General features: G+C 48.9%; 9 protein-coding genes across 16 annotated transcripts; 3 read left to right on the forward strand and 6 right to left on the reverse strand.

Annotated features, from left to right (window-relative positions):
• Positions 1-1,211: 1,211 nt before the first annotated feature.
• FVEG_01369 (hypothetical protein) lies at positions 1,212-2,807 on the reverse strand (the record flags this gene model as incomplete). The annotated part of the gene is made up of 1 exon (XM_018888313.1): positions 1,212-2,807. The coding sequence occupies exon 1, from the start codon at positions 2,427-2,429 to the stop codon at positions 1,212-1,214; it is 1,218 nt and encodes a 405-aa protein (XP_018744197.1). The 5' UTR covers positions 2,430-2,807.
• A 72-nt stretch (positions 2,808-2,879) lies between these two features.
• On the reverse strand, positions 2,880-4,021 carry FVEG_01368 (hypothetical protein). The gene is made up of 2 exons (XM_018888312.1): positions 3,409-4,021; positions 2,880-3,351 (listed from the first exon to the last, which is right to left on the reverse strand). The coding sequence occupies exons 1-2, from the start codon at positions 3,783-3,785 to the stop codon at positions 3,213-3,215; spliced, it is 516 nt and encodes a 171-aa protein (XP_018744196.1). The 5' UTR covers positions 3,786-4,021; the 3' UTR covers positions 2,880-3,212.
• A 975-nt stretch (positions 4,022-4,996) lies between these two features.
• FVEG_01367 (60S ribosomal protein L36) lies at positions 4,997-6,221 on the forward strand. Its single transcript, XM_018888311.1, has 4 exons — positions 4,997-5,138; positions 5,269-5,369; positions 5,544-5,625; positions 5,685-6,221. The coding sequence occupies exons 1-4, from the start codon at positions 5,085-5,087 to the stop codon at positions 5,763-5,765; spliced, it is 318 nt and encodes a 105-aa protein (XP_018744195.1). The 5' UTR covers positions 4,997-5,084; the 3' UTR covers positions 5,766-6,221.
• On the reverse strand, positions 6,005-7,918 carry FVEG_01366 (hypothetical protein). Its single transcript, XM_018888310.1, has 2 exons — positions 7,591-7,918; positions 6,005-7,525 (listed from the first exon to the last, which is right to left on the reverse strand). Exons 1-2 carry the CDS (start codon positions 7,725-7,727, stop codon positions 6,139-6,141), a joined length of 1,524 nt encoding a protein of 507 aa, XP_018744194.1. The 5' UTR covers positions 7,728-7,918; the 3' UTR covers positions 6,005-6,138.
• Positions 7,919-8,526: 608 nt separating this feature from the next.
• Positions 8,527-9,933, forward strand: FVEG_01365 (proteasome component PUP3). Its single transcript, XM_018888309.1, has 4 exons — positions 8,527-8,810; positions 8,877-8,895; positions 8,960-9,411; positions 9,507-9,933. The coding sequence occupies exons 1-4, from the start codon at positions 8,808-8,810 to the stop codon at positions 9,648-9,650; spliced, it is 618 nt and encodes a 205-aa protein (XP_018744193.1). The 5' UTR covers positions 8,527-8,807; the 3' UTR covers positions 9,651-9,933.
• On the reverse strand, positions 9,626-12,407 carry FVEG_01364 (trehalose-6-phosphate hydrolase). 2 transcript variants are annotated; one of them, XM_018888307.1, is made up of 6 exons: positions 11,995-12,407; positions 11,660-11,914; positions 11,322-11,589; positions 10,867-11,269; positions 10,476-10,814; positions 9,626-10,424 (listed from the first exon to the last, which is right to left on the reverse strand). In XM_018888307.1, exons 2-6 carry the CDS (start codon positions 11,858-11,860, stop codon positions 9,920-9,922), a joined length of 1,716 nt encoding a protein of 571 aa, XP_018744191.1. In that variant the 5' UTR covers positions 11,861-11,914; positions 11,995-12,407; the 3' UTR covers positions 9,626-9,919. The 2 variants fall into 2 exon arrangements, with proteins under 2 accessions (XP_018744191.1, XP_018744192.1); XM_018888308.1 differs by lacking the exon at positions 11,995-12,407 and having other exon boundaries at positions 11,660-11,985.
• A 209-nt stretch (positions 12,408-12,616) lies between these two features.
• FVEG_14822 (hypothetical protein) lies at positions 12,617-13,460 on the reverse strand. The gene has a single exon (XM_018903832.1). It carries the CDS (start codon positions 13,302-13,304, stop codon positions 12,876-12,878), a length of 429 nt encoding a protein of 142 aa, XP_018744190.1. The 5' UTR covers positions 13,305-13,460; the 3' UTR covers positions 12,617-12,875.
• Positions 13,461-14,313: 853 nt separating this feature from the next.
• On the forward strand, positions 14,314-23,674 carry FVEG_01363 (adenylate cyclase). 7 transcript variants are annotated; one of them, XM_018888301.1, is made up of 6 exons: positions 14,314-14,590; positions 14,645-15,452; positions 15,502-16,304; positions 16,440-17,157; positions 17,351-22,702; positions 22,753-23,674. In XM_018888301.1, the coding sequence occupies exons 3-6, from the start codon at positions 15,805-15,807 to the stop codon at positions 23,008-23,010; spliced, it is 6,828 nt and encodes a 2,275-aa protein (XP_018744184.1). In that variant the 5' UTR covers positions 14,314-14,590; positions 14,645-15,452; positions 15,502-15,804; the 3' UTR covers positions 23,011-23,674. The 7 variants fall into 7 exon arrangements, with proteins under 7 accessions (XP_018744184.1, XP_018744183.1, XP_018744188.1 ...); XM_018888300.1 differs by having other exon boundaries at positions 14,645-16,304; XM_018888305.1 differs by having other exon boundaries at positions 15,505-17,157.
• On the reverse strand, positions 23,550-25,651 carry FVEG_01362 (alpha-1,6-mannosyltransferase). The gene is made up of 3 exons (XM_018888299.1): positions 25,399-25,651; positions 24,896-25,345; positions 23,550-24,842 (listed from the first exon to the last, which is right to left on the reverse strand). The coding sequence occupies exons 1-3, from the start codon at positions 25,436-25,438 to the stop codon at positions 23,647-23,649; spliced, it is 1,686 nt and encodes a 561-aa protein (XP_018744182.1). The 5' UTR covers positions 25,439-25,651; the 3' UTR covers positions 23,550-23,646.
• Positions 25,652-25,726: the final 75 nt, after the last annotated feature.

Raw genomic sequence — 25,726 nt, forward strand, 5'->3', positions numbered from 1 at the left:
ACTTTAAGGGCATACTGTAGCTGCCAAGTTTAACTCACTTGTAAGCTGTACATAGTCTTGTTCGTTAACAGACCTGGCCGACTTCAATGGGGCCCTTCTTCTTGCAATCTGAAGCTAAATAGCTACTCTGTCGCTCATCAAACCCCTGCTAAACTGAACCATTTCTCCTCTGATCCCACGGACCCATCTGCAATCATCCGAAGCCCACGTTCCACCAGAGCCGTGGAAACCGGTTTTGCCTCATACAGTACAGACAGCTCAGCAGCGGGAATGCGTATGCTCTCTCTTATCTCATTCTTATTATGATGGGTATTCGAGATGATGAACTGTCTGCATTGAAACAAGTCGACCAGGCTGCATAAGTCTGAGTTCCAGTAGCCTTCCCCAAGGTGAAATCTTACTTTCAGGGACTTCTTTTAGCCTGGGACCCTTCTTTGTCACTTGGCATGATTTTGAATAATCCTGGTTCGGCTTGTTTTGGTGGAGCTTTCCGCTCCGTCTAGCCCGTGGTGAGCGGGACTGGCTGGACCAGGTCACCAGAAAATCGTATAAAGTACCGTATGACTTTGAACAACACGGAAGATATACTGGCTGGCATGGAGTAGAAAATATGTTCTCTTTCGTCCATATGGTGGTTCTAGAATATGAGTCATTGGGATTCAGACGCTTGAGACTAGGTACATTGAATTTGTCGAATACTTGATGAATTACATGAGAAATTTGATTTCAAACTTGTTGATACAGTAGCCCTTCATATGCATTGATCCATTAAGCTCATATGCATGAGATATCTTGAAGCAGGCTTTTCTATATCATCAACGCCTGCTAACCCCAACATAATAAGTTTTTCTTCTTCTTTTTTTTTTAAAAAAATAAAATAAAATAAAATAAAATAAAATAAAATAAAATAAAATAAAATAAAATAAAATAAAATAAAATAAAATAAAATAAAATAAAATAAAATAAAATAAAATAAAATAAAATAAAATAAAATAAAATAAAATAAAATAAAATAAAATAAAATAAAATAAAATAAAATAAAATAAAATAAAATAAAATAAAATAAAATAAAATAAAATAAAATAAAATAAAATAAAATAAAATAAAATAAAATAAAATAAAATAAAATAAAATAAAATAAAATAAAATAAAATAAAATAAAATAAAATAAAATAAAATAAAATAAAATAAAATAAAATAAAAAATTAAAATCACAGCTCCTCCATTTCCGGTGCTTGGTACCGTCCTCTGCCCCAATCTGCAGGGTCGCCTCCTGGTACACAGAGGCCGAGTCTCCAGAAGTAGTCCCGATGAGCAAACAGCAGTTGCCATAGCTTGAATCTGGAAGGGAATCCGTTCAACTCTGCCAGTTTTTCCGAGGCCGTTAGAAGGCCTTTGACGTGAAACAAGCGGCGTATCGTCATCCATAACGAGTCGTCTGCCCCGGATATGCATTTCGGATCATTGTCGCCGATACACATGTGAATATCGACTTCGGAAGGGCTGAGCTCCTGTTTGGCGATGTATATCTCGCCTGCGTGTGACTTGTAGCCCCATTCACCCAGAGGAAGCAGAGGCACGGGGTCTTCCTTATGAGTAACCCGCCTGTATTGTCGTCCCTCGAGATCTTCTTGGCCATCTAGGTGGAAGACTTCATCGACGAAGCGAGCGAGCCCTCCATTCCCAACTCGGGGTTCACCAAAAGTCGTGACTATGACGTCTTGCCATCCCAGAGATACCTTGAGCTCCAGTGCAGCGAGGCAAGCGACGGAGCCTCCTAGGCTATGGCCTACAAGCTGAACAGGGTAAGAAGGATATTGGAGCCTCAGCTGTCTCAATTGCGGAAGCACAAGACGTCGAGCATTCTTCCAGGACTGGAGGAACCCCATGTGCACCGTACAATTTGTACATTGATGCTTTGGTTCGTCAGAAGGGCTTTCTCCACCGTGGTCAGGAGACGGGTACGGCACATACTCTTGCGGTACAGTACTCAGATCGACAATCGTATTGGCGATGCTGTAAGTGCCGCGGAAGGCCACCACAATAGCAGGCTCACCGGCCATGTAAGCGTCATTGCCTCCGCGTTGTCTCACACCGTGATCAACAGCGATATAGCCGCAACTGTCACTGAGTAAAGGGCCAGTATCCCACGTATTGATGAGATCGAGACTGGGAAACTCGCTGCAGCGCGAGACACAGTCGAAGGGTTTCCTGACTCCCGTGGTGCCAATACAATAGGCAATGTCGACGAGTCGTGATAGCCGGGGGACCCACGCAAACAAGGGCACGGATATGCCGTAGGGCTTAGTATCAGGACTATTACTGCTGTGCCTGAGTATTGATAATGGGTTGCTAAGAGCGAGGCTTGAAGTGATGAGAACCAGCTGAAGAGTCAGTGTCCTCATCGTGTTGACAAATTTGAGCCGCATGGTGTAACGTGGTGCTCTATGCTGATAGTTGCAAAGTCTGAAAAGCTGCAAACGCGTCCATAAATGGTTGATCTTTTTTTCCTCCTTCCAATATTGGAAACGTCCCCAATCCTCGCTGTTTGTTGTAGAATCAACTTATAGTAACGACTCAGAAGGTCTCTGACTTGAGAATGGGCGAGATGAGGAAGAAGAAGCAATGCATCATCGAGGGATTATGGATGAGTGTTTGATTTTAGCCTCAACGCACATAATGATGAGAGCTGGAATAGCAGGTAAATCAAGTGAAGAGGTCAAGATCAGGGTTGACAGGTCTCGTGAATGACACTCCAAACTGTTGAGGTCATACGGCACATGTACTAGAATTGGCGGTACCTGTTTAGGCCAACAAGTGACGAATGGAAAAGGAGCGCCATTCGTTGCCTCTATTTAGAGCCGAATGAGACACTCTGAGTGGTCAATGAGACTTTACTACCCCGGATTATAGACCCACTTTACATTCTTTCACGTTGGAGGCGGAAGTCTGAATAAACGATTTTTGAAGAAATCATGAACAAATTAAATACATTGCTCATATCGATATCTCGAACCGAATCTCTATTCAGTGCTGGTACCAACAGCACATTATCTCTGCCTTTTCCTCGCTTCATTGCCATCCTCATACGTCCAGTTTTGTTTTGTTTTGTTATTGTACAAGTAGCAAAGTAGCCCGCATGACAGGTATCGGGCAAGCTGGATTCTGCACGACTCAAGATCACGAGATCTTACTCGTCATAGACCGATTTCTTAGGAAGGAGGAGCCTCCCTCACGGGTTGAAGGCTAGTGAAGGACGACTTCTGGTCTGTCGAGTTGCTGGAGCAGCCACCAGTCCTGGCACACTTAACATTGAGAATGATGCTGCCACTGGCCTCATATGGTATAGATCTATTAGGCCATTGTCAATGCACGTTTTCTCTTCAAGATCGAGAATTCAAGACTTACCCATCCTGTTGTTGACAGACCTTCTCCATCATCCATAGCTTCTTGGTATCATCAGTCCAGATGAACTCCACTGCGTCGTTGTCACACGCAAACCGATCTCTGCCTCCCAAGCCTGTGATGGCCTTTGAAGAAGCGTTCTTGTGGCAGGGAGTCGTCAATTTGGTGTCCTGGTCGAAGAATACAAAGTCGAAGCCACTGAGTGTCTTGCCGCTGTCTTTAGACTCTGCCTTGAAGTCCTGGATGCGGTAGGTATCGGGTAGTGTGCAGCCGTTGTCTTCAGCACTGGTCTCGAGAAGAGAAAGACTCTGGGGAACTGCGTAGAGATGCGCGGCCCAAGTCGCGGGCAAAACAGAAAGAAACAAAAGTCCGAATTGCATTGTGAGGGTACTAGAGGAATGTAGTATGTGTGTCTGGTACGAAGTGAGAGGTTGTATACCTATAGTAATTATAGGAGGTATGTTAATTCGTGAAGTTTGATGTTGTCTTCAAGTCGAGACATGACTAGGCAGGTAGCGAGGTAGATAGTAGTTTATAAGTCCATCAAAGGCCATATGGAGAACACGACGTCAGAGCATCAACCGCCCCGAGTGGTTTCTCCTTGCCTTACCGAACACGCGGCCTAGTAACTCATTAAATCGGGCCTGCTCTAGATTCCAGCGCCGTCGTGCAATGCAATCCAATTCCACCCGCAGATCCTTCTGCATCCGCAAGGGGACATGGAGTTGAAGGGATCGGAGGCGAGGATCCAACAACCAGGCAGTGCAGTTGATTGGATGCCGATCGTGTTTCATGTTTTGCTGGGTCGGAGCCTCGGACGTTTATTATGGGATATCCATGGCCAACTCATTGTTTACGATAGAGCCTCCGTAACCAAGCGTCTAAGCGTCAAAGTTATTCTTAGTTACAGTACAGATGGCCCGACAAGGCTGTTGTTGTTGAGTGACACAAGACTAGAAGCGTGATCTCTTTATGGAAAAGCGTTGGACTGAGAAGCGATGACTTTCCGAGTTCTGCTGGCAGGCTGGCGGCTGGTTACATTTTTTATGTTTCGCTTTAACACAAGGAAGATTGGAGGATGCTCCTATGAAGACTCGGATGTCGATCGCAATGCACAGAGGATCGTCGCACCTTATTTGACCTCCTGTGTGGATTTGGAGGCATTCAAGATCATACAGCACCTGGATGAAGATGGCATGTTGCTGAATAAGGCCGGGTCTATAGATATTCATGCTGATTCTGGACGATATGGGATTGAGTATGGAAAAGGCTTCCCATAATGTCAATCCTGGCCTTCAAGATATGATGCCATATCCGTTTGATTTGAGCATGATCAGCACCGTCGTTATGCTTGAAAACCAGAGTTGACGGTTCGTGATGCCAAGTGCAGTTCCTTATTTGTATAGATATATCCGTGTTATATATAGGTAGGTTAGATAGTCTAGTCCTCTTCTGAGCTCTGATGAGCCGTCTCTCACACATCAGATAGACATATCCATTCGCCGCCAAATGGCGCTTGATGTGGGGTTCGCACAAACCTCGCTACCCTCGGGCACGTGACCCACAGATTTGGCAAATTTTGCATGCCAAACTAAGGCAACTAAAGATCCCCTCGTTTTTTCTGATCCTGTTGGAAATATTCTCGTCACCTCACGATCCAACTAACCCATCCAGCAACAATGGCCGCTGAAACCGCTCGATCTGGCCTGGCCGTCGGCCTCAACAAGGGTCACGTACGTCTTTCTGTCGCAGTCTCACCTCGTGGAGGATCTCTGCTTTGTCTTCGCCTTCGCGACGGATGAGGGCTCGACAACCACCCAACTAGCAGACGATGGACGCTGACATTTGTCGCCGATATTACAGAAAACCACTCCCCGTGTCGTCAAGCCCCGTATTTCCCGAACCAAGGGTCACCTGAGCAAGCGCACCGCTTTCGTCCGTGAGGTCGTCAAGGAGGTTGCTGGGTAAGTCAAACATCATTTGGGACCAGAGGTTGGATTTGGAGGCTATGGATGGGAGATGCCTGGCATGGGGTTCTGAGCCGCGTGTTCGAGGTCCTGTCGTCGGCATCGACCCTATCCATTGGAGGAGCTTCCAGATGCATGCTCGAACTCCTTGCTAACCACCATTTTTTACAGCCTTGCCCCCTACGAGCGCCGAGTCATTGAGTTGCTCCGCAACTCCAAGGACAAGCGTGCCCGTAAGCTCGCCAAGAAGAGAGTACGTCGAACCCAGACACCGCAACCACTCCACGATACAAGTACTAACTCGCATCGTAGCTTGGTACCTTCGGCCGTGCCAAGGCCAAGGTCGACGAGCTCCAGCGCGTCATCGCTGAGGCCCGCCGTACTGGTCACTAAATCAACTCGGTTTGATCTGATTTTTGGGAATCTGGCACCGAACGGGGTTCGCATGGATTGGCGTGGTCACGATTTGATCGATTAAAAAAGAATTAACGGCTTGGGCGCTCCGTGGCAGGGATTTAGCTGCGGATCACCGGAATACCAACACTTTCAAGAGATTTATGGCGTAATGATCAAGCCATGTTCCAATCTGTCTTCCGTGATGAGTGACGCCTCCCCTTCATTTTTCGAACTCATATCCGTTGAATGCAATATGTATTCATGTCTAATGGATTTCGCTGTTTTGCTCTATGAAAAAGTCACCTTAAAACCAACGCCACCAATGATCGTTAATGCGAACTCCGCAATGTTTCTAAACTGCCACTATTGTCTATTTCTTGCCCAGCTTGAGCCACTTGGGTGTCTTCTTGCCAGTCTTCTCTCCTGAGCCCTCGCCCTTCTCTGTTTGTGCTGGCCGAGCAACAGGTACTTCCTCTTCGTGATCATTCGAAGCAATGATCTCAGGCACCTTCACCTGCTGGCCCTTTTGAGCAATGTTGGCTTTGAGGAATGGCTCTTTCCGTACGGCCAATGGTACAGCTTCATCCCAGACCAGGTTAATCAAGGTACGCCCAGACAGTTTGTACGCCTTGATCAATCCATTGCTGGGGCTAGGATCGTCTTTAATCACAATCTTGGTCCCAGGAAGAACAAGATGGAATGGTTGATTGTTATGGGTCATAATATGCCGAACAGCATCGTAGAGGAACTGGCCACTGTGAGAGGGACTTACTTCCCAGTCGCTGCTTGTGTTGTCCGGGAATCGAACTTTGACGAGAACAGACTTGATTGCGTTGATCCTTGCGGCCTCTGCAGCAGCCTTCTCTTCCAATTCGCGGTCTGATAGCAGACGCTTGTTCCTCGAGTCCCCCTGAAGCCGAGCTTGATGAAGTTGCGCATGAGCGATTGTAGGGGCAAAGTCAGCGTCGGTAGCGGGGGCCAAGGCTGCAGCAGGTGTTGTTCCTGAAGGGGCTAGGAAAACGTTGATAGGTGCCAGAGGATCCCCGGGCTGAGAAGAGTCGATGTTCATGCTGTCCTCGTTGGCAGCCTTGGGCTCGGTTTCTTGTTGAATGGGGGCTGGGTCTTGTGTCTGTTCTACTTGGTTTTCCGTCATATGTGAGTCCTGCGTCTCCCTTTGTGCTTGCTCCTCCGGTTTCTGCGCCCCTTGTTCTGGTGCAAGCTCTACCTTTGCAGCTGGCGTTTTTGCCTTCAGGTCTTCATCATCGGTGTCTTTGAAGAACTGACCAATTTCTGTCATTGCATCGTATAGTGTCTTGTCTGTCTTTCGGTAGTCCAATCTAATCAGGACACTCCCTGAGTTGTATCCTAGTTGCGATAGTGTCTTTTGGAAATCGGCAAAGGTTGAAAGCTCTCGTCCCATTATGTTGAGAACAGGTGTCTCATAGTAGAGCTGTCCGCTACCACTCCCTGTATCACCACTCATTTGCGCGATCCCGCGGCCGGTAATATTGATGTTCCTTCCATTGCTGGCCTCTCCGCTCTCGAACTGGCGTAGAAGCTTCCATATGGTGAGATCGCTGGGGAATTTTTGAATCAACCGGCCACCGGGTATTTCGCGACCCTCGGGTGGAGGAATTTGGAGGGCGACTTGGATAGCAGAAGGTGTTTTCGCTTTTTGGACAAGTTCAAGCTTTGCGCCTGGTGACAGGCCAGAAGTTCGGAAGGGGACAGATAAATCTACTGTTTTTTGTCGGTGTCTATACGTTGATCTCGTCAGCTATTTGCTCAGCGGAAGAGTCTAATTTGAGCATGTGGTACCTACTTGACAAGATATTTATCACTGGAAAGGTTGAGTCTTCTACAAGCTTCCTCCAGCACATCAATAAGGTAGGTTCCAGGGTTGACCTTGATAGTAGCTCGCCGTAGGTCGGTGGCTATCACCACGACGTTGGTCGCCATTCTTCGGAAGGTGTAGGTATTAAGAGATGAGGTGTAGGGTTGAAGCTGCACCTGTATTAGACTAACACGAATTCGATAATAAAGGACCGGATGGTCGTGGGGGGATGGATGTTGAGCTGGGTTGACGGTGATGTAAGCAGGCAGACGTGAGAGTCGAGTGAGGTGATCAACAGCGGGGTTACGTACTGGAAATAGAGGGGCCTTAGCTACCAAGAGACAGCTCCAGCAGGCAGCCAGGGCAGCCACGAGTTATGTACGAGCACCCTTGAATAACTCTCTGAGCTGCTAGAAGCTTCTAAATAAACCTCCCAACCTCAAGTACTTGGATTAGTAGTTAGAAACAGAAGACTCAAACCAGAGGCTAAATAAGAGCAATAACAAACAACTACTGACGCTCAGGCAAAATCTGCTAGTTGATACCAAACCAAGGTATGCGCATTGTCTTAAACCTCTATTGTCTACTCCGTACCCAGGTAGGTAACTTTAAAGGTTATGTTAAGTAGTTGTCAGGAGTTTCGAGTGCTCAAATTTTTACAGCACTCCTATATGGTCATTTAGAATACATGAAAACTTCTGTGAATCAGAGTCTGATAGCTGTTTTATTCTAATCATTCCTCTTCTCTCCAAATGCGATTTCGAACTCGACTATATGTTCGCTTATGTAATTCTGGTAACTGAGCCTCAGCCGCCACAAGTTGTAGGCTACTGTAACAGACGTGGACCTGCCTGTACCCGGCCACGCCAGACCGTGTTTGCCTTGCAGCCCGCCCGCCTGTACGTACCGCGGACCTTAGCAGCAACCTCATTGCACTGCACCTTCTAACTAACTACCTTAACTAGTAGCTCCAGCCCAGTGACGGGAGCTTCAACTGTCCAACTCGCACTCCATCCACTCCACGCCGGCTGCTGTTCTACAACCCCACGACGCGAAGATACGATACGAATTAACGACTGCAAAGCTTTCGGCTTCACACAACGAATCACCGCCTTCCTTGTCCCCGAGTTTCTCTCGATAAGCCGGCCGCTGGTTGACGTCGGTTCCCGACCTCGCATCTACCTCTCTACCCTCAAGAAGCCATCATGGTAGGTTAACCTCCGACGAGCCAATCTCTTTTTCGCACAAAGCTAACCATGCAACTCAATCAATAGTCATCTCCTTTCTCGATAAGTTCGTCTCGGTCGTCTGTCATCATACCAGCCTTCATCCATAGCTAACCTCCCTCTTCCTCCAGACGGCGGCGCCTGTGTTGCCATGGTCGGAAAGGACTGTGTCGCCATCGCATGCGATCTTCGCCTCGGTCTCCAGGCTCTTACTGTGTCCAACAATTTCCCCAAGATCTTCCAGTACGGCGACGTCTTCTTAGGTCTCACTGGCCTGGCTACCGATGTCAACACCGTGAGCGACCTCTTCCGCTACAAGGTCAACATGTACCGCCTGCGTGAGGAGCGCTCCATCGCCCCTCGAACCTTTGCCAATCTCGTTTCCTCATCTCTCTACGAGCGCCGTTTTGGACCTTACTTCGTGTCTCCTGTCGTTGCTGGTCTTGATCCCAAGACTGGCAAGCCTTTTATCTGTGGCTTCGATAGTATTGGCTGTATCGACTTTGCCAAGGACTTCATTGTCTCTGGCACCGCTTCCGAGCAGCTCTTTGGCATGTGCGAGGGTCTCTGGGAGCCTGATCTGGTATGCAAATAATGACAAAGCAGCTATACATCGTCGGAGTTTGGCTGTGGGTGTTGCTCTGCTCAAGAGCGAAATGCTGATCATATTACTTATAGGAACCCGATGCCCTTTTTGAGACCATATCTCAGTCGTTGCTCAACGCTGTTGACCGTGATGCCCTTTCAGGCTGGGGTGCGCACGTTTACATTATCGAGAAGGACAAGGTCACCAAGCGATTACTAAAGGGACGACAGGACTAGAGCGGCGGTGTGATAGACAAATCTACACGAATAGAGCGGGACGAGGAGTGGTTTATGTATCTTGTATGAATAAATACTCGGCCAATGTCAACCGCTGGGTAATGAGAATGCACGTCTTCGTCTTGCCATCAAACCCCTCTGTCACAAGCTTCGATACTCCCAGGGTGAATGAATTCACGGTTTGATTCAACTCTGCCAATTGGCCCATATTGTCATTGTCCTCTTCTATGGGGATCGAATACATTGCCATATTCAATATGCAGCTCATCCTACTCGAGCAGGACCGCGAAGGCTTCGCAAGGTGCCAGTTTGGTCTCACCACCGTTTAACTCATCAAGTGTTCTTCCAGCAGAGCTGACCAGCACCGCTCGAATCTTGCCAGGCAAAGACCACGCAACTGTATCAGTCGTGAAGTTACATACGACGAGAGCAGTCTCTCCGTTGTCGGCCCTTCGTGAGTATGCAAAGACCTTCTCGTTGGTTTCGTCAACGAGTTGGAAGTTTCCATATACAAATAGATCTAGGAACTCCTTTCGTCTCTGCAGAACTTTGCGATAGCAGCTATACACAGAGTTAGGGTCTGAAGTCTGCGATGCAGCGTTGATTTCCTTGTAGTTGTCGTTGACTCTCATCCAAGGCTTAGCATCAGCAGTAGTAAAGCCAGCGTTGCGGCCTGCGTCCCATTGCATGGGAGTTCGGGCATTGTCACGAGACTTCTTCTGATACTCCACCTTGTAGGAGTTTCGAGCCGCCTCATCATCGTTTTTGTGAAGACTACGCAGGATGTTAGTGAAATGTGTTTAGCAGCTGCATTCTCCGACTTACTCCCAATGTCGAAGGCAGTCAAGGTCCTTATATTCTTCCAAGCCCCAGTCTGAGGGGACATTGGTCATCCCAATCTCCTGTCCTTGGTAAATAAAAGGGGTGCCTGACTGGAAACCCAGGAAGATGGCGATAAGCTTCGCACTATCCACCCGATGCTTGTTGCCATCGTGAACAAAGCGGCTTACAGCCCGTGGTTGGTCATGGTTCTCCAAGTAAAGGGCGTTCCAGCCTCCATTGTCGTACATGAACTTCTGCCATTTGAGAGTGGTAGATTTGAGCTCAGAAAGGTCCCAGGATCTAGGTGTGAACTTGCCGCCAACACCATGATCAAGATCCATCCTGCGAGTTGATCAGCGGCTGATATAATACTGATGTTGGAAACTTGACTTACAACTCAAAGTGGAAAATCATGCTCAACTCTCCACGGTCACCACGGACAGCCTTAATCAACTCACGCTCATCGTGCACACAGGGCATCTCACCCACGCTGAAAGCATCGTACTCTTGCAGAATAGCACCAATCTCTTTGAGAAACTCGTGGCATCGGGGGCCACAAGCATAGAATTCATGACCACGAAGTACAGTCTTATCGGAGTCGGGGAACGCCTGGTCCTTACTGACAAAGTTGATGACATCCATGCGGAAACCATCGGTGCCTCTGTCGAGCCAGAAGCGCATGACATCGTGAACTTGTTTTCTGACTGCTGGGTTCTCCCAGTTAAGATCTGGCTGCTGCTTGCAGAAGAGGCAGAGATAGTATTCATCTGTGGTTTCGTCGTACTCCCAGGCACTTCCTATACATTCGTCAGCTGGGACACTCGGAATTAGAGGCCTTAGTGAACTCACCTTGGAAATGAGCGTCCCAGTTATTGGGAGGGTGCCTGTTTCCTTCGGAATCATACTTTGCAGGCTTCCAGATGTACCAATCACGATAGGGGTTGTCCTTGGACTTTCGAGACTCCCTGAACCACTCATGCTGATCACTGGTATGATTCATGACCAGGTCGAGAACGAGCTTCATGCCTCGCTCATGGAGCTTGTCCTTGAGGACATCAACATCTGAGACATCACCATATGGAGGGTCGATTGTGTAATAGTCACTAATATCGTACCCCTAAGGTTTGTTAATATACAATGCAATATTGTTGGTTTTTCGAAAGGGGAGAAAAAAGGTGGTGACACACCATATCAACCTGAGGGCTCTTGAAGATTGGTGAAAGCCATACGATATCAACCCCCAAGTCTTTGAGGTAATCAACTCGAGAGATGATGCCCTTCAGGTCTCCAACACCAGAGCCAGTGGAATCTTGGTAAGAAGCAGGGTAGACTTGATACACCGAGCTCTCTTTCCACCAGGCTCGCAGACTTTGATCCGTGCTACCCATGACTACAGAGAACTGGGTTGATGCTGGTTCTGGAGGGTGCTACGGTGATATCGTCTGCAGCCTGTTAGTTATATACACATGCACATGGGCTCTCAGCACGTGAGACGGCCGCTCGTGATCAAACATCAACTCACGATAAACCAATTCAAGCCACTTTTCTTCGGCAGTACCGTGCACTTTCACGGCTGTATCGACAGGAGAACAAACCCGGTGTCATATACGGGACAAAGATGATATGCAACAGCGCCAATCCAGTAATGAGGCTCGAATCGAATACAGCTGGCGTCGAACTGCAGGGTATTATGTGCTGTCACACAGCGTCTTGTTGAGCCCTACCGCGAGACAATTTTTACAGCGAGTCGACCAGTAGAACGACATCGGTAGTTGTCAATCTATTTAATAGGCTTCACGGAGTAATTCCCGGAGAGATTCTGCGGATCGATAGTGGTGACTGATCTGCCCCTCTCTCCAGGGTAAAATCTTCGCTGGTGGGTGAGATATTTACAGCCAACATGATACGAGATCTGCAACATTATGATTTTGAGAAGGTTATGATGTGTTCTTATCAGGTTGGTTTGCTTGTACGGCGTGATGTGGAGCTCCATGTGGGAGATGGTTTATTGTGAGTTGAGAAGGGTTGGCCGATGAAGTTCAAGTGTAGATCATGATGGATCACGCAGGCTATTGTTGAGAGAAGAACAGAATACCTGGATGTAAGGTAGAAGATAGGACGGAAAGTATACTCAGCTCACGCAACTGGATACTAACGTTAGGAGGTAGGTCTAAGGAAGGAAGAAAATTCCCCAACATGATGTTCGATTTCATTATCGACGACCAACTTTCGTACCTAGTAGGTAGACTTACCCTATCTACCATGCCTAAGTATTCATAGCCACACTACCTAGTACTAAGGTAATCTGCTGTTGTAGTATTCCTATGTAGGAAAACAGAAGCCACCTATCGTCCAAACTCAAAGCGTTGTGTTAACGATAAAGCATGGAGAGGCTGAAAAGGGCTATCCTTGGACCATAGTAACATCAGCATCCGTGTAACCCGTCTTAGCTGTTTTCAATTGCAGCCATTTAATGCATCGGATGCAAAAACAAGGTCCGTCTACCGTTGACCCGCAATGGGGAGTTGATGTACTGGTATGTATAGGATGTGGATATACTCTTGGAAACCAACACGACAATAATATGTAGGTAGTTACTGTACAGTACTGTTGATGACGAGTAAGCGTGGTGATCAAAGAACCGACGATATATGCCGAATGACTGATTGCAGGAGGAATACGGATAGATGCGCTATAATATGGACAAGACCTATCAACGTTACAGTTCAGAGTACGCGAGTTCTCTCGTTTCACGATGTTGCTATAATTAAACTGGACTTCCCTCATCAGACCAATCATCCATACAGAGGTGATAGGATCCGTTTGAGCCATGGAGCATTCCAACTTATTTCCCTAACATAGGTACATAGACTACATCACTTTAGTCGTCAGGGGTCCATTCGAGCAATTTATTCCAATTCCCAAGCACAAAATATGAATGATGATTATACAGTGTAAGTATGTAGGTCGGCATAGTAGGTTTTCGAGTCACAGCAACCAGCCCAGCACTCTGGATTCGACAGTCTCTGTTGCACAGAACTTAACGTTACAATTGACTCATGAAGGACCGACCATGGGATTGTGGCACGTGAAATCTGTCTACAAGGGCAAATACCGATCCCAATAAAGAAACAACAGCTGATTTGCGGAATACAAAAACCGACCAGACACTATCACAAACCCCGGTCCAATACTCCGTGCTCTGTATGTACTCTCTAGGTAGTCATTGCAGAGGTCTACCAACAAAAGAACCGTAAAAAAGGAACGGGAAGAAGCAAGCAGCGCCTTCAAGACCCTGAATGGGACCGGAGCATGGGTCTCGTTTGTTCTGTACATGGTTAGCATGTCATTTGGTATGTAGCTACTGCAGCCGGGATATTGAGATTCTTTCTTTGCGCACACAAAGGATATGATTTGGGCATTGTTTGATTGTGGATTATTTTGCAAGACGTGAAGATCCATGATATGATGCAGGGCTTGTTTCTCTCTGTGAAGCCTCTGGCTGAAGATTGTCTTTGATTGTTATGCAGCAGCATGTATCCAGCAAACTGGGATTTGCTATGACTTACAAGACAGCTGGAGCCAAAGCAAGTTCAGGTGGTGGACTAATTATGAGATTCAATAGACTATATAGCGAGCGGCGAGCGTGTGGTACGTGCGATGCCATTTCCGTGTATATGAGATTGGATGACGCTATCTGAGATTAAGTATTTCCGTATCCGTACTACTAGAGCATATCAACACTGAGAGCTAGCTGGGCCTAATAACCCTAGGTAGGGCGTATGTATGCACATAGGAATTAAACAATAGGCGCTTTGCATTTGCATTTGCATTTGCTTGGACTGAACGTGTCATGGACAAACCGGAGACACAGCATCTGCCATTCGCCTGCAAATATGCAACGGGAAGGCAGATTAATTAAAACGGCAAACCATCTATCTTCCCGGCAAAAGAGAATTCATTTAGGTACCTAGGAAAAGTAACGTTTATCTAGGTAGACCTTGTCCTGCTTGTACATATGAACAACAACAATATTGTCGATTGTGGCATTTGCTCCACCACAAACAAGGGACTCAGGTACACCTGAATCTTTGAATCGGGCGTACCCAGTGAGTAAGGTACCTTACCCTCCCTCAGTTCACCTGCCCTGACCTTGCTCATCACACTTTGAGGTCCCGTCGTTACCTTAGGTAGCTTAGGTGCCTTCCACAGGACAGGGACAGTGACTACCTGAGTAGTTTAGTGGACACTGCCCCTGGAACCCAAGACACCTCAGAGACAGACGGCGTTGCTCTGCTCAAACTACCTATCCATGGGTAACGCGCTAAGAACCAGCCTCTCTTCCATCGTCTTTCATCCCGCCCAGACACAGAGGGCAGACCCCGGTCGATCTCACCCGACTCTGCCCCGGGCGGACGAAGCTGGAGCGCCAACGACCAAAGCAGCCAGCATTGCGGAAAGTTAGAAGGCTCCCATGGATATGGATGGATCTTTGGCGACAACGGGCTGGCTGAATGTCCTTGAACCACACCTACAGACACACACCAGCAACAGCAACATGGAGGTTATACTACGGTAGACAGACCCATTCATGCATCTCTCCATGACAAGGTAGTTACTTACACTGTATTGCACTTTGGCCTTACCTACATCCCACTCACTCACTCATTCATTCACCGGGCACGCTGTCTGTGACCTTGCCTGGACCTGATTGCCCTCACCCTTCAGCGTCTCTCTTGTCTTCTCATCCTTCTGACCCGGGCATCGCCAGGAACAGGGAGCTCCAACTCAGCCTCATACGCCTACCTCTTGTTTCCAGACATGACGTGAACTCACCTACCACATATTCGGTCTACTCCGTACCTTTACCTTCCTTTCCCTTAACCTTACATTGCATTGCCTTGCCTTGCCTATTACCTTCCTAGGATATCTCATCTCATCTCGATCTCTAAAATAAAACGACATACCTCACCTTTCCGCGTATGTCTCTAGCTACGTATTGAGGATCTACCAATCTCACCCACCTTAGTAGCTTTGGAAGTCCGTTCATCCCCCGCCGCTCACAGTCACGATTTGCAACCCCGAACCCGAACTCGTCTCTTGAGTCTTACCCATTCTACATACTGACTGGGCCCCTACCTGTGAACAAATCTGAACCAAATTGACGGGGTCTCAAGAGTCTGTTCTCTCGCTAACAAAGTTATCCACCGTGCCTGCTTATGCTTAGCTGCTCCGTGCCTGTCTGTCCTGTCCTCATCCGGACCCTGCCCTACCCATATTATTCCCTATGGCCTAGGGTCCTACCATCAACGCCATCCACGCCCCGGCGACAATGACCAGGAATGAGCCCTTCAATCGCATCGGCTCGATCACGAGCTCTAGCAGAAGCAAAATCAGAGGTAGCAGCAACAGCAGAAGCAGAAGCGGAAGCAGAAGAAACAAAAGCAACAATGATGACAGTCCGAGCACCGCAAGCGCCGAAAGTAGTACATACTCTGCGGTCACCGTGAGGTCCTCGTCACCATCTCAATCGCAATCGCAATCGCCCTCACCCTCGACTGCCTCCACTACTCCCGCTCCCGCTTCCGCTTCTACTATCTCCACTCCCATTCCCACTCACTCGCCTACTCCCAATCCGGCACCTATCGTTGATGCTCTAACACCAACTCCATCATCCTCCGCCGCTGCTCCCGTTGTGACAGCTTCCCCTGCTGTTGCTGCTGCTACCACCTCTAATACCTCGACATTCTCCTCGACGCCTCGCCAGCTACCAACCCCTACTCTTTCTGCTCGCCCAAGCGCTGATGGCAATGCTTCATTGAGCAACCCGTGGTGAGTTTATAGTTGTGATTATGGTTCCGATAATATGCCGTCTCCCGTCTCCCGATCCCCTGCTGCCATCTCCCGCCCTGTCGCCGTTCATCTCGCCTCCCGCCATCCAGCTAAACGCTTTCCCGCATCTCACAGGTCCTCTTCCAAGGATGAGCCTCAACTCTCACCTACTGCTACAAACTTCGCCCCTCGCGCCGGCGCCAATGCTCATCCCAAAGACCGTCGCATGAGCGACCTCACCAACTATCGACGTGAGCTCGCCGTTCTCGAAACCTCCCGAGTCCCTCAGATCCACCAGATTCCGCCCACCGGCGGCGCGAGCCCTCAAATAGCACCGTGGATGAACCAGCCCGGTTCCCTTTCAACCTCTTCCAACATGCCGACCACTTTCTTCAACGATTCGAGCGACAACCTCTCCCTCGCCTCCCAGCTTTCTCCGGGTCATCAGATCAGTAACCGCCAACCACATCAGCACCAGTATGCTTCCCATCCCTCGCAACACGATGCCCCCGAGGCTTCATATTTTGATGGCAGGCGCCCATCCGCTGCCAGTATCCTCACGGCGAGCAGTCAGGGCAGCAAAACCAGTATAACCAGAGGTGGTTTTCGCAAACTTCAGGGCTTCTTTGGCGAGGAATTCCCTGGGCGCGATAGCTCAGATGGCAGCCTACCCACTTCGCTCGCGGGCAAGGACCAGCGTGGACGCTCTTATAGCCACAGCCGCCCCACACATAGAGATCGCAACTATTCCAATGCCACGGATCACACTCGCGATGCATCACCATCATCTTCCAGACCGAGAACTCCAGTTCCTGCACCAGAGGTGGTGCCTTTTCTATACCAGGACAACAGTGTACGTTCAACACCCCCGCCTCTGTCTCATCGTCCTGAACCCTTGGTGAACCCCCCGGTCTGGTCAACGATCGACACATTCCTCTCCCAAATTATCCCTTGGTTTTGTTTTTAGTGCCCAATTCGATCCAGCTGCCATCTCACTCATATAGCATTTTCAACAGCGTGCTGGCTTACTGACATCCATCTTATAGGACATCGCTCGATATGGCGAAGCTCCCGTCCGAGACATCATGACCGGACCCGATCGAGAGCGATATGTGGGTGACGGTTCCTCGCAAATTCCCCCAAAGACATCGTCATCCTCGAGGTCGGGTCATTCTATAGTTCATTTACCCGGGCATCACCGACACCATAAGAGTAATGATGATCCTCGGACACTGCGGCCGACAATGAGTAGGGACGATACAGCGATTGGCACGCAGATGTCGCGCGATCGTGGGGGTAGTAGCGCCATGTACTCAACCAAATCTAGAGGCCAAAGCCCGACACCAAGTACTAGAAGTGCAGGAATGACTTGGAGCACGAAATCCTCCCAAGTTGATGGTCAGACCTCACCCGGTCATCATCACGGCAAACGCGGAATCTTTGGACGGCTTAGAAGGCATCACAAAGACAAAGACGACATGGCTAAACTTCGCGACTTACCTCAATCAACAAGATCTCTCCAGCCGAAGACCTCGAAGCCTGACTTGCACCGCCCAAGCGATGTATCGACGACTGCATTACCGTTTTCCGGGACCTTTGGCCCTGGGGAGACGAGCGATGTCCCTGATATGCGACCAATTCCAGGTCAACGTGGTGCAACTTTCAACAATAAGTTCCCTTTCGCCAAGAAGCAACGAACCCATCGGCCTCAAGACTATGTTGATGATGCAATTGGCCCGACAGATCGTAACGATCCTAACAAAATATATCATCTCGATACCAACCTGAACGATATGGAGGGTATCCTAACGAAACCTCCTCCACTTACACCTATGGATACTAGCTTCGTTAACAATGTCGAACCTGAGCGCCACGATTCCATTATCTCCACAGCACCTAAAGGCCGTTGGGATGCTCCTGACAGTTGGGCAGTCCGACGCAATACTGAGGATAACTCATATCATGGCCCTGAACCAGATGAGATTGGTAGCCCCCCTCGCCCAGAAGAGAAGGCATCCCCATACTGCATTCGAATCTTTCGCTCAGATGGTACATTCTCCACACATTCCATGCCTCTGGACTCGAATGTCACGGATGTCATCTCCCAAGTCATTAAGAAGACTTATGTGGTTGACGGTTTGGAGAACTATCATATTATCATGAAGAAGCATGATCTTATCAGGGTTTTGACACCCCCTGAGAGACCCTTACTCATGCAGAAGCGGCTCCTGCAGCAAGTCGGTTATGAGGAAAAAGATAGAATCGAAGACCTCGGCCGCGAAGACAACAGTTACCTCTGCAGGTTCATGTTCTTGTCTGCCAGGGAGAGTGACTTCCATGCCAAAACAACCGACATGGGCCTGGCTCGGGCTCAGAAGCTCAATTACGTGGACCTCTCTGGTCGCAACCTCGTTACAATACCTATATCCCTATACTCAAAGGCCATGGAGATTATCTCTCTTAACCTCTCGCGCAACCTCTCGCTCGACGTCCCGCGAGACTTTATACAGTCTTGTAAACATCTTCGAGACATCAAGTTTAACAACAACGAAGCTAGGAAACTACCGCCCAGTCTGAGTCGAGCAAACAGATTGACCTTTCTGGATGTTGCAAACAACCGGCTGGAGCAGTTGGAGCACGCTGAGCTCAACTCTCTTACAGGGATGCTGAAGATGAACTTGGCCAACAACCGGCTTAAACACTTGCCCTCTTACTTTGGAGCATACCAGTCACTTCGCTCTCTTAATATTTCTTCTAACTTCCTCGACAAGTTCCCGACTTTCTTGTGCAATCTACCAAGTTTGGTCGACCTGGATCTGAGTTTCAATGCCATTGCAACGATTCCTCACGAGATTGGCGGCCTGAAGAACTTGGAGAAATTGTTGATAACTAACAATAGGCTGACGCACGCTGTACCAGCGTCATTTGGACAACTTGTCAGCCTACGCGAACTCGACATTAAGTACAATGGTATCTCGAGCATCGACATTATTTCGGAGCTCCCGAAGCTTGAGATTCTTTCTGCTGATCACAACTGCGTCTCTGCCTTTGTTGGACAGTTTGAGTCCCTTCGCCAACTCAAACTGAACTCGAACCCCCTCAACAAATTCGAGATTGTTGCCCCAGTTCCCACACTCAAGATATTGAACCTATCGAACGCTCAGCTTGCCAGTATTGACTCGTCGTTCGTCAACATGGTCAACCTGGAGCACCTGATCCTGGATAAAAATTACTTTGTTTCGTTGCCCCAAGAAATCGGTACCTTGAGCAGACTCGAGCATTTTAGTATCGCGAACAATTCCGTTGGAGAGCTACCAGCCCAGATTGGTTGCTTGACTGAACTGAGAGTGCTCAATGTCCGAGGAAACAATATCTCCAAGCTGCCCATGGAGTTATGGTGGGCAAACCGACTGGAGACCTTTAACGCCTCTTCAAATGTTCTGGAGCACTTCCCCAAACCTGCTTCCAGGGCACCACGGATACCGGGAGAGGAATCGCAGCCTGCGCCCCCTCCTGTCAATGGAAGAGCTGCACCACTCGGAACCCTGTCGGCCACAGCAAGCTCTGAAGAGCTGTCAGACGATCGAAGACCCAGTCAAAATTCGAGCACACTCCTCAGTGTCGGACCATCTCCCCTTAACGCTGGTGACCGCAAGAGCTCTGTCGTGTCTGTCTATGGGAAGGGTGGCCGTAAGACCTCAGTTGTGTCTAGATCAGCAACTCCGTCGGCCCCTACACAAACAGTCAACACCAGAAAGGATTCTGGGATGTCATCAAGGCTTAACAACACATTTGCTGGATCCCTTCGTAACCTTCACTTGGCCGACAACCGTCTGGATGACGATGTTTTTGATCAGATCACACTCCTTGGGGAGCTCCGAGTGCTCAACTTATCATACAACGACGAAATCAGTGACATGCCACAGAGATCGATCAAGAACTGGCCTCAACTAGTTGAGCTTTATTTATCCGGAAACGCTCTCACGACATTGCCTGCCGATGATCTAGAAGAGTCCAGTTTACTACAGGCACTTTATATCAACGGCAACAGGTTCACCAACTTGCCAGCCGACATCTCACGGGCCAAGAACCTTGCTGTTCTCGACTGTGGCAGTAACTACCTAAAATACAACATCTCCAACGTGCCCTATGATTGGAACTGGAACCTCAATCCGAACCTCAGATATCTGAATTTGTCTGGCAACAAGCGATTGGAGATTAAGCAGACGAACACAGGTCCTCTGGGGCCTGGCGCCGTAAATCGTGAGGAGTACACGGACTTCAGCCGTCTGCTTAACTTGCGTATCCTGGGCCTGATGGATGTCACTCTCACTCAGCCCAGTATTCCTGATCAGAGTGAAGACAGACGTGTCCGTACATCTGGATCACTCGCTGGCCACCTGCCTTATGGTATGGCCGATACTCTTGGCAAGCACGAGCACTTGTCAACGGTCGATCTCGTGGTACCAAGATTCAACTCGTCAGAAACAGAGATGCTCTTGGGCTTGTTTGATGGACAAGCTTTGTCCAGCGGTGGATCTAAGATCGCTAAATACTTGCATGAAAACTTTGGTCACATTTTCGCTGGTGAACTGAAGCAGTTGAAGACACGATCGAACGAAACACCGGTTGATGCACTACGACGCTCGTTCCTCCAGCTCAACAAGGATTTGGTCACTATTGCTATCCAGCAGTCCGAGGAGAGGCCATTGAAAACGCATAGGGGCTCTGGCCAGCCTGTAATACTTACCAAGGAAGACCTGAACTCAGGGGGTGTGGCAACTGTGGTTTATCTTCAAAGTACGGAACTATATGTTGCAAATGTCGGTGATGCACAGGCAATGGTAATCCAGACAGATGGTACTCATAAGATGCTGACCCGCAAGCATGATCCTGCCGAGCCCAATGAGAGATCGCGCATTCGCGAAGCTGGTGGATGGGTTTCTCGCAACGGCAGACTGAACGATCTACTCCAAGTTTCACGCGCCTTCGGATACGTTGACTTGATGCCGGCCGTACAAGCAGCACCCTATGTCAGCAACATGACTATCCGAGAGCAGGATGATATTATCCTGATTGCGACTGGCGAGCTCTGGGAGTACTTGTCACCTGGTCTAGTGACGGATATTGCGAGAGCTGAGAGACAAGATCTCATGCGAGCGGCCCAGAAGCTTCGTGACCTGGCTATCGCATACGGCGCCTCGGGCAAAATTATGGTCATGATGATTAGTGTGGCTGACCTAAAGCGACGCGTCGAGAGATCCAGACTCCATCGCGGTGCTAGTATGTCGCTTTATCCATCTGGTATTCCCGATGACGCCCAGGTTCTCAATACCAGGAGGGGCCGAAGGACCAAGGGCGATGTTCTCGATTCATCCCTAAACCGACTTGAGGCAGAGATCCCAGCGCCTACAGGTAACGTGTCGATTGTCTTCACCGATATCAAGAACTCGACAACACTCTGGGAGATGTACCCCAGCGCCATGCGATCAGCTATCAAACTACACAACGAGGTTATGCGTCGACAGCTGAGACGAATTGGTGGCTACGAAGTCAAGACCGAAGGTGACGCTTTTATGGTCTCCTTCCCAACAGCCACGTCCGCATTGTTGTGGACGTTTGCTGTTCAGATGCAGCTTCTCGATGTGAACTGGCCATCAGAAGTCCTGAACTCAGTGTCTTGCCAGCCTGTCTATGACAAGGACAACAGTCTCATCTTCAAAGGACTGTCGGTGCGGATGGGTATCCACTTTGGAGACTGCGTGAGTGAGACGGATCCAGTTACACGACGTATGGATTATTTCGGACCCATGGTGAACAAGGCGGCTCGAATCTCTGCGGTTGCAGACGGTGGGCAGATCACGGTCTCGACCGACTTCATCTCGGAGATACAGCGGTGCCTAGAGAATTATCAAGATACAGATCGCGGGAACGCTTCTGGCTCCGAGGATACCTTTGACGACGAGACATATGCTAGTGCCATTCGAAAGGATTTGAGATCCCTGACCTCTCAAGGCTTTGAGGTTAAGGAGATGGGCGAGAAGAAGTTGAAGGGTCTTGAAAACCCCGAGGTTGTGTACTCGCTATACCCTCATGCTTTGGCTGGACGTATCGAATTCCACCTGCAGCATGAGAGGAAGGAAGAAGGAGGAGGCGGCGGCGATAAGCCAGCCGTCCTTGCACCCGGGGCAGAGCTCAGTATCGATCCTGATGCAATTTGGACTCTCTGGAGAATCAGTTTGCGACTTGAGATGCTTTGCAGCTCTCTGGAAGGAAACGAGGCCCCAGGGCTACAACCACCAGAAACAGAACTGCTCGAGCGGATTAAGCAGCGTGGAGGAGAGGTCACAGATCGCTTCTTGTTGAACTTCTTGGAGCACCAAGTGAGCAGGATAGAGGTGAGTTCGAGCTGACCTACACATGAGTGGAACCTCACTGACAACGCCAGACCTGTATATCGACATTGGCGATGCGCCACCTTGCTACTGGTGGTGGCCCTATTAAGGAACTAGAAGATCTCCAGGGTCCAATGACTGCAATCTTGGATATGTTCATGGCACAGAGGCAGGAACTTGAACGATACAGGAGGAAATATGGTGCGCTGCCAAGCCCCTCTAGTAGCGAGGACGAAGACGAAGACGACGAGGACGACGGCGACGACGATCCCGACACAGAGGAAGGGAGCGACACAGAGCAAGAGTTGTGATTGGGCTCAGACGATTGGCTTATTTGAACGTTACCCGAGCACTTATATATGCTATAATTACCCACGCGACACGAAGTACACGACAAGGGGAGGGTAAACAGAACGCTTTTTGCTTGCACGATTCAGGGATAGCAGGATGCGATGGGACTTTTGGATGGAAAACTTTGTCTTTTTGAGTAGGTGCTGGGGTTTGCTCTCTATATTCCAGACGCTTCGGTGCGAGGTGCTCAAGATGTGTTTGCGATTGGGTTGGGTTGGGTGTTGTCGGGCTGGGGTTGGAAAAGACACTGGGCTCGAAGATGGCAGGGCACGGCAAGGCAAGGCAGTACATGGCGTTGGGCTGTGGAGAAAGCAAGGAAATATTGATACCTGGCTGCTTTGTCTACCAGGAGGCTCACATACTACACCTTGTTGCACTCAGTGTAAATTGGGATGATGGGTTTTTGTCTTTTCAGGGGTTATGGGTGGCATCGAGGAGTCCACGCAGGCACGTATGCATTGTTTATACGATATGATAGGGCATTACGAAAATCAGACGATGTAGTATCAAATGGCGCAGTCTCACACTCGCACTGACTGTTGTTGAATTGTGATGGAAGCAGACATTCACTATATTGTGTCGTCTTGACGATCTGACTAACTGACACGCCTTAAGATTCGGATTCGAGGTGACATTCGAGGTCCAACCCACCAACCACCTGTATAGCCCCTGACCATATTTCTGAGAGCAGCGACATTGGCGCCCAGTCCCAGTATTTTCTCTCCACCGATTGTTCCCTCTTTGCTCTCATTTCCTGCTGCATGAGAGCCAGGCTTGAGAATCTCAACACCGTCGTAACCCGCGACAACTCCTATAACCTGCCAGCCACCCAACACCTTGCGTGGGTTCTCAGCGAGAGCATAGTCGAAGCGCTCCCAGAAACGCGGCCAATAAAGTTGATCTCCCTTTTCAGTCTTGTCGAAGACTAGAACAGGTGCCGTAGAATCAGGGTTGGAGGTGATGGGGAAAGCGATGGGGAAACCCGATGGGTTCTGCCCAAACAAGGTCAGCCCCGTCATGCAACTCAAGACGTCGGCGTGGACGTCTATGACGGGAGTAGGGTCATCGCGGGTGATGTAAGAGAGTTGTCGAAGCGCATCACCGCCAGGATAGTTGAGTGAAGAGAATAGGAGCATGACAGTGCTACCTACGAAGCTGACGAGAACCGACAAGACGATAACAGCAGAGACGCCACGGTAGATGATGGATTTAGAGGCGCGAGAGAAGACAAAATTGGCGCCGAGAGCTGCAGCGGCAGTCAGAGACGGCACAACATAGAAGATAAAACGAGCCTCTTTATGAGGCTGAGCAGAGTAAATGGCCACAAAGAGCAAGCTAGGGATCAGCAGTGTTTGGGTAGCCCTTGATGTGCCAGGCTGGAGTAGTGCATACACTGCCAAAGCGGGCACGAAAGGGTTGAGTAATAGCTTGGGAAGCGCTGAGGTGAAATAGTAATACCAGGGAGAAACACCCCATTCTGACGAAGACCCAAGGATAGCATTGAAGTAGAAACCCCACAACTCGGGCCACAGGGGCTTCTGCCAGAAATACGAGTCAATGGGCACTGAAATAAGCAGTGAAGAGATGAATGAGCCGAGGAAAGTGAGAACCAAGGGGCCCAGACCCATACGACGCGTGAAAAGGAGGTAGAGCCCTGTAGTGCTGAGAAGAACAGCGACTTCAGAGCGGAAGATGGCTGCTGCGATGACCAAGAGGGCGATGGCTTGTTTCTGACGAGCAGCAGAGAGATGAGGTGACGTCTGGGGGAGTAGGAATGCCGAAGCAAGGGTAGCTAGTCACAGTGAGTTGGAGGTCCTAGCATCGATGGTGAATGAGATAACTTACTGAGACAGAATGCATACATGTTTGGCAACGTCCGGGAAACATAGTAGTTGATATGGAACTGACTCGCCATAAACACCACCCACCAAGCTGAAACACCTGACCCATAAGCTCTCTTGAGAGAAGACTTGAACGTCAAGAGCGCAGCAACATTGGCAGCACCAAGGATTCCTCGAACTACAAGCTGTGCATACTGAAAACCAACAAGAGCGATGATGGGCTGCCCTAATCCTGCGAGGAGCACAGCGCCGAGAAAAGTACGAGGTACGGCGCCGGGAAAGGAGAAGTGGTCGTAAGTATGAGAGAGGCGCTCATATATATCCTGAGTGGGTGTTCCGTAGATGAGTATGTCGTGGGCTGCTTGTATATTGAAAGACTCCTCCACTTTGGTATAGGGGGACACAAGTAGATGAACGAGAGGGAAGGTGATGAGAAGACATGTTAGGAAGATATCTGGCAGTGATCAGTATACCTTACTCTAACAGTGCTAAGGAGGAACGACGTACCCGAAGTCTTCATGTTGGCTGATATAGTTAGAGCTCTCATTCTAGGCACTATGAGAGCTACTGTAGGTACTTTGGAGCTTGGCCGTATCTATCTCGAAATGCTTGGTTTTTAAGCAAAAAGCTAGAAGATCTGGAAGATGAGAGATGCCGCCGGATCAAGAAAGTCTCACCATATCAAAGCAACCGCTATAAGAAAAATAAAGATAAAATATAATTTATTACAATTCTTCTGTTCAACACGAGGGAGTGAGGGAGTGAATGAATGAATGAGTTAGGTACCCATGAGCTTATTACCTACCTCTTTAGGGGTCCTCGGATCGGTCTAACA

The sequence above is a fragment of the Fusarium verticillioides genome, chromosome 1 (genome assembly GCF_000149555.1).
Source record: "Fusarium verticillioides 7600 chromosome 1, whole genome shotgun sequence".
Classification (NCBI taxonomy): domain Eukaryota; kingdom Fungi; phylum Ascomycota; class Sordariomycetes; order Hypocreales; family Nectriaceae; genus Fusarium; species Fusarium verticillioides.

Bases quoted from the DNA above. Each gene is read 5' to 3' on its own strand.
- FVEG_01367 (XM_018888311.1), top strand. From the start codon at position 5,085: ATGGCCGCTGAAACCGCTCGATCTGGCCTGGCCGTCGGCCTCAACAAG. The intron at 5,370-5,543 runs GTAAGTCAAACA...CATTTTTTACAG, and splicing joins GTCGTCAAGGAGGTTGCTGG to CCTTGCCCCCTACGAGCGCC. The intron at 5,626-5,684 runs GTACGTCGAACC...CTCGCATCGTAG, and splicing joins GTAAGCTCGCCAAGAAGAGA to CTTGGTACCTTCGGCCGTGC.
- FVEG_01365 (XM_018888309.1), top strand. The intron at 9,412-9,506 runs GTATGCAAATAA...TATTACTTATAG, and splicing joins GTCTCTGGGAGCCTGATCTG to GAACCCGATGCCCTTTTTGA.
- FVEG_01364 (XM_018888307.1), bottom strand. From the start codon at position 11,860: ATGGGTAGCACGGATCAAAGTCTGCGAGCCTGGTGGAAAGAGAGCTCG. The intron at 11,270-11,321 runs GTGAGTTCACTA...ACGAATGTATAG, and splicing joins CTGGGACGCTCATTTCCAAG to GAAGTGCCTGGGAGTACGAC. The intron at 10,425-10,475 runs GTAAGTCGGAGA...CATCCTGCGTAG, and splicing joins GACTGCCTTCGACATTGGGA to TCTTCACAAAAACGATGATG.
- FVEG_01366 (XM_018888310.1), bottom strand. From the start codon at position 7,727: ATGGCGACCAACGTCGTGGTGATAGCCACCGACCTACGGCGAGCTACT. The intron at 7,526-7,590 runs GTAGGTACCACA...ATCAACGTATAG, and splicing joins AGTGATAAATATCTTGTCAA to ACACCGACAAAAAACAGTAG.
- FVEG_14822 (XM_018903832.1), bottom strand. From the start codon at position 13,304: ATGGCTCAAACGGATCCTATCACCTCTGTATGGATGATTGGTCTGATG.
- FVEG_01362 (XM_018888299.1), bottom strand. From the start codon at position 25,438: ATGAGAGCTCTAACTATATCAGCCAACATGAAGACTTCGG. The intron at 25,346-25,398 runs GTACGTCGTTCC...GATCACTGCCAG, and splicing joins AGCCAACATGAAGACTTCGG to ATATCTTCCTAACATGTCTT. The intron at 24,843-24,895 runs GTAAGTTATCTC...CACTGTGACTAG, and splicing joins CATGTATGCATTCTGTCTCA to CTACCCTTGCTTCGGCATTC.
- FVEG_01363 (XM_018888300.1), top strand. From the start codon at position 15,805: ATGACCAGGAATGAGCCCTTCAATCGCATCGGCTCGATCACGAGCTCT. The intron at 16,305-16,439 runs GTGAGTTTATAG...CGCATCTCACAG, and splicing joins GCTTCATTGAGCAACCCGTG to GTCCTCTTCCAAGGATGAGC. The intron at 22,703-22,752 runs GTGAGTTCGAGC...TGACAACGCCAG, and splicing joins ACCAAGTGAGCAGGATAGAG to ACCTGTATATCGACATTGGC.
- FVEG_01368 (XM_018888312.1), bottom strand. From the start codon at position 3,785: ATGCAATTCGGACTTTTGTTTCTTTCTGTTTTGCCCGCGACTTGGGCC. The intron at 3,352-3,408 runs GTAAGTCTTGAA...ATGGCCTAATAG, and splicing joins GTCTGTCAACAACAGGATGG to ATCTATACCATATGAGGCCA.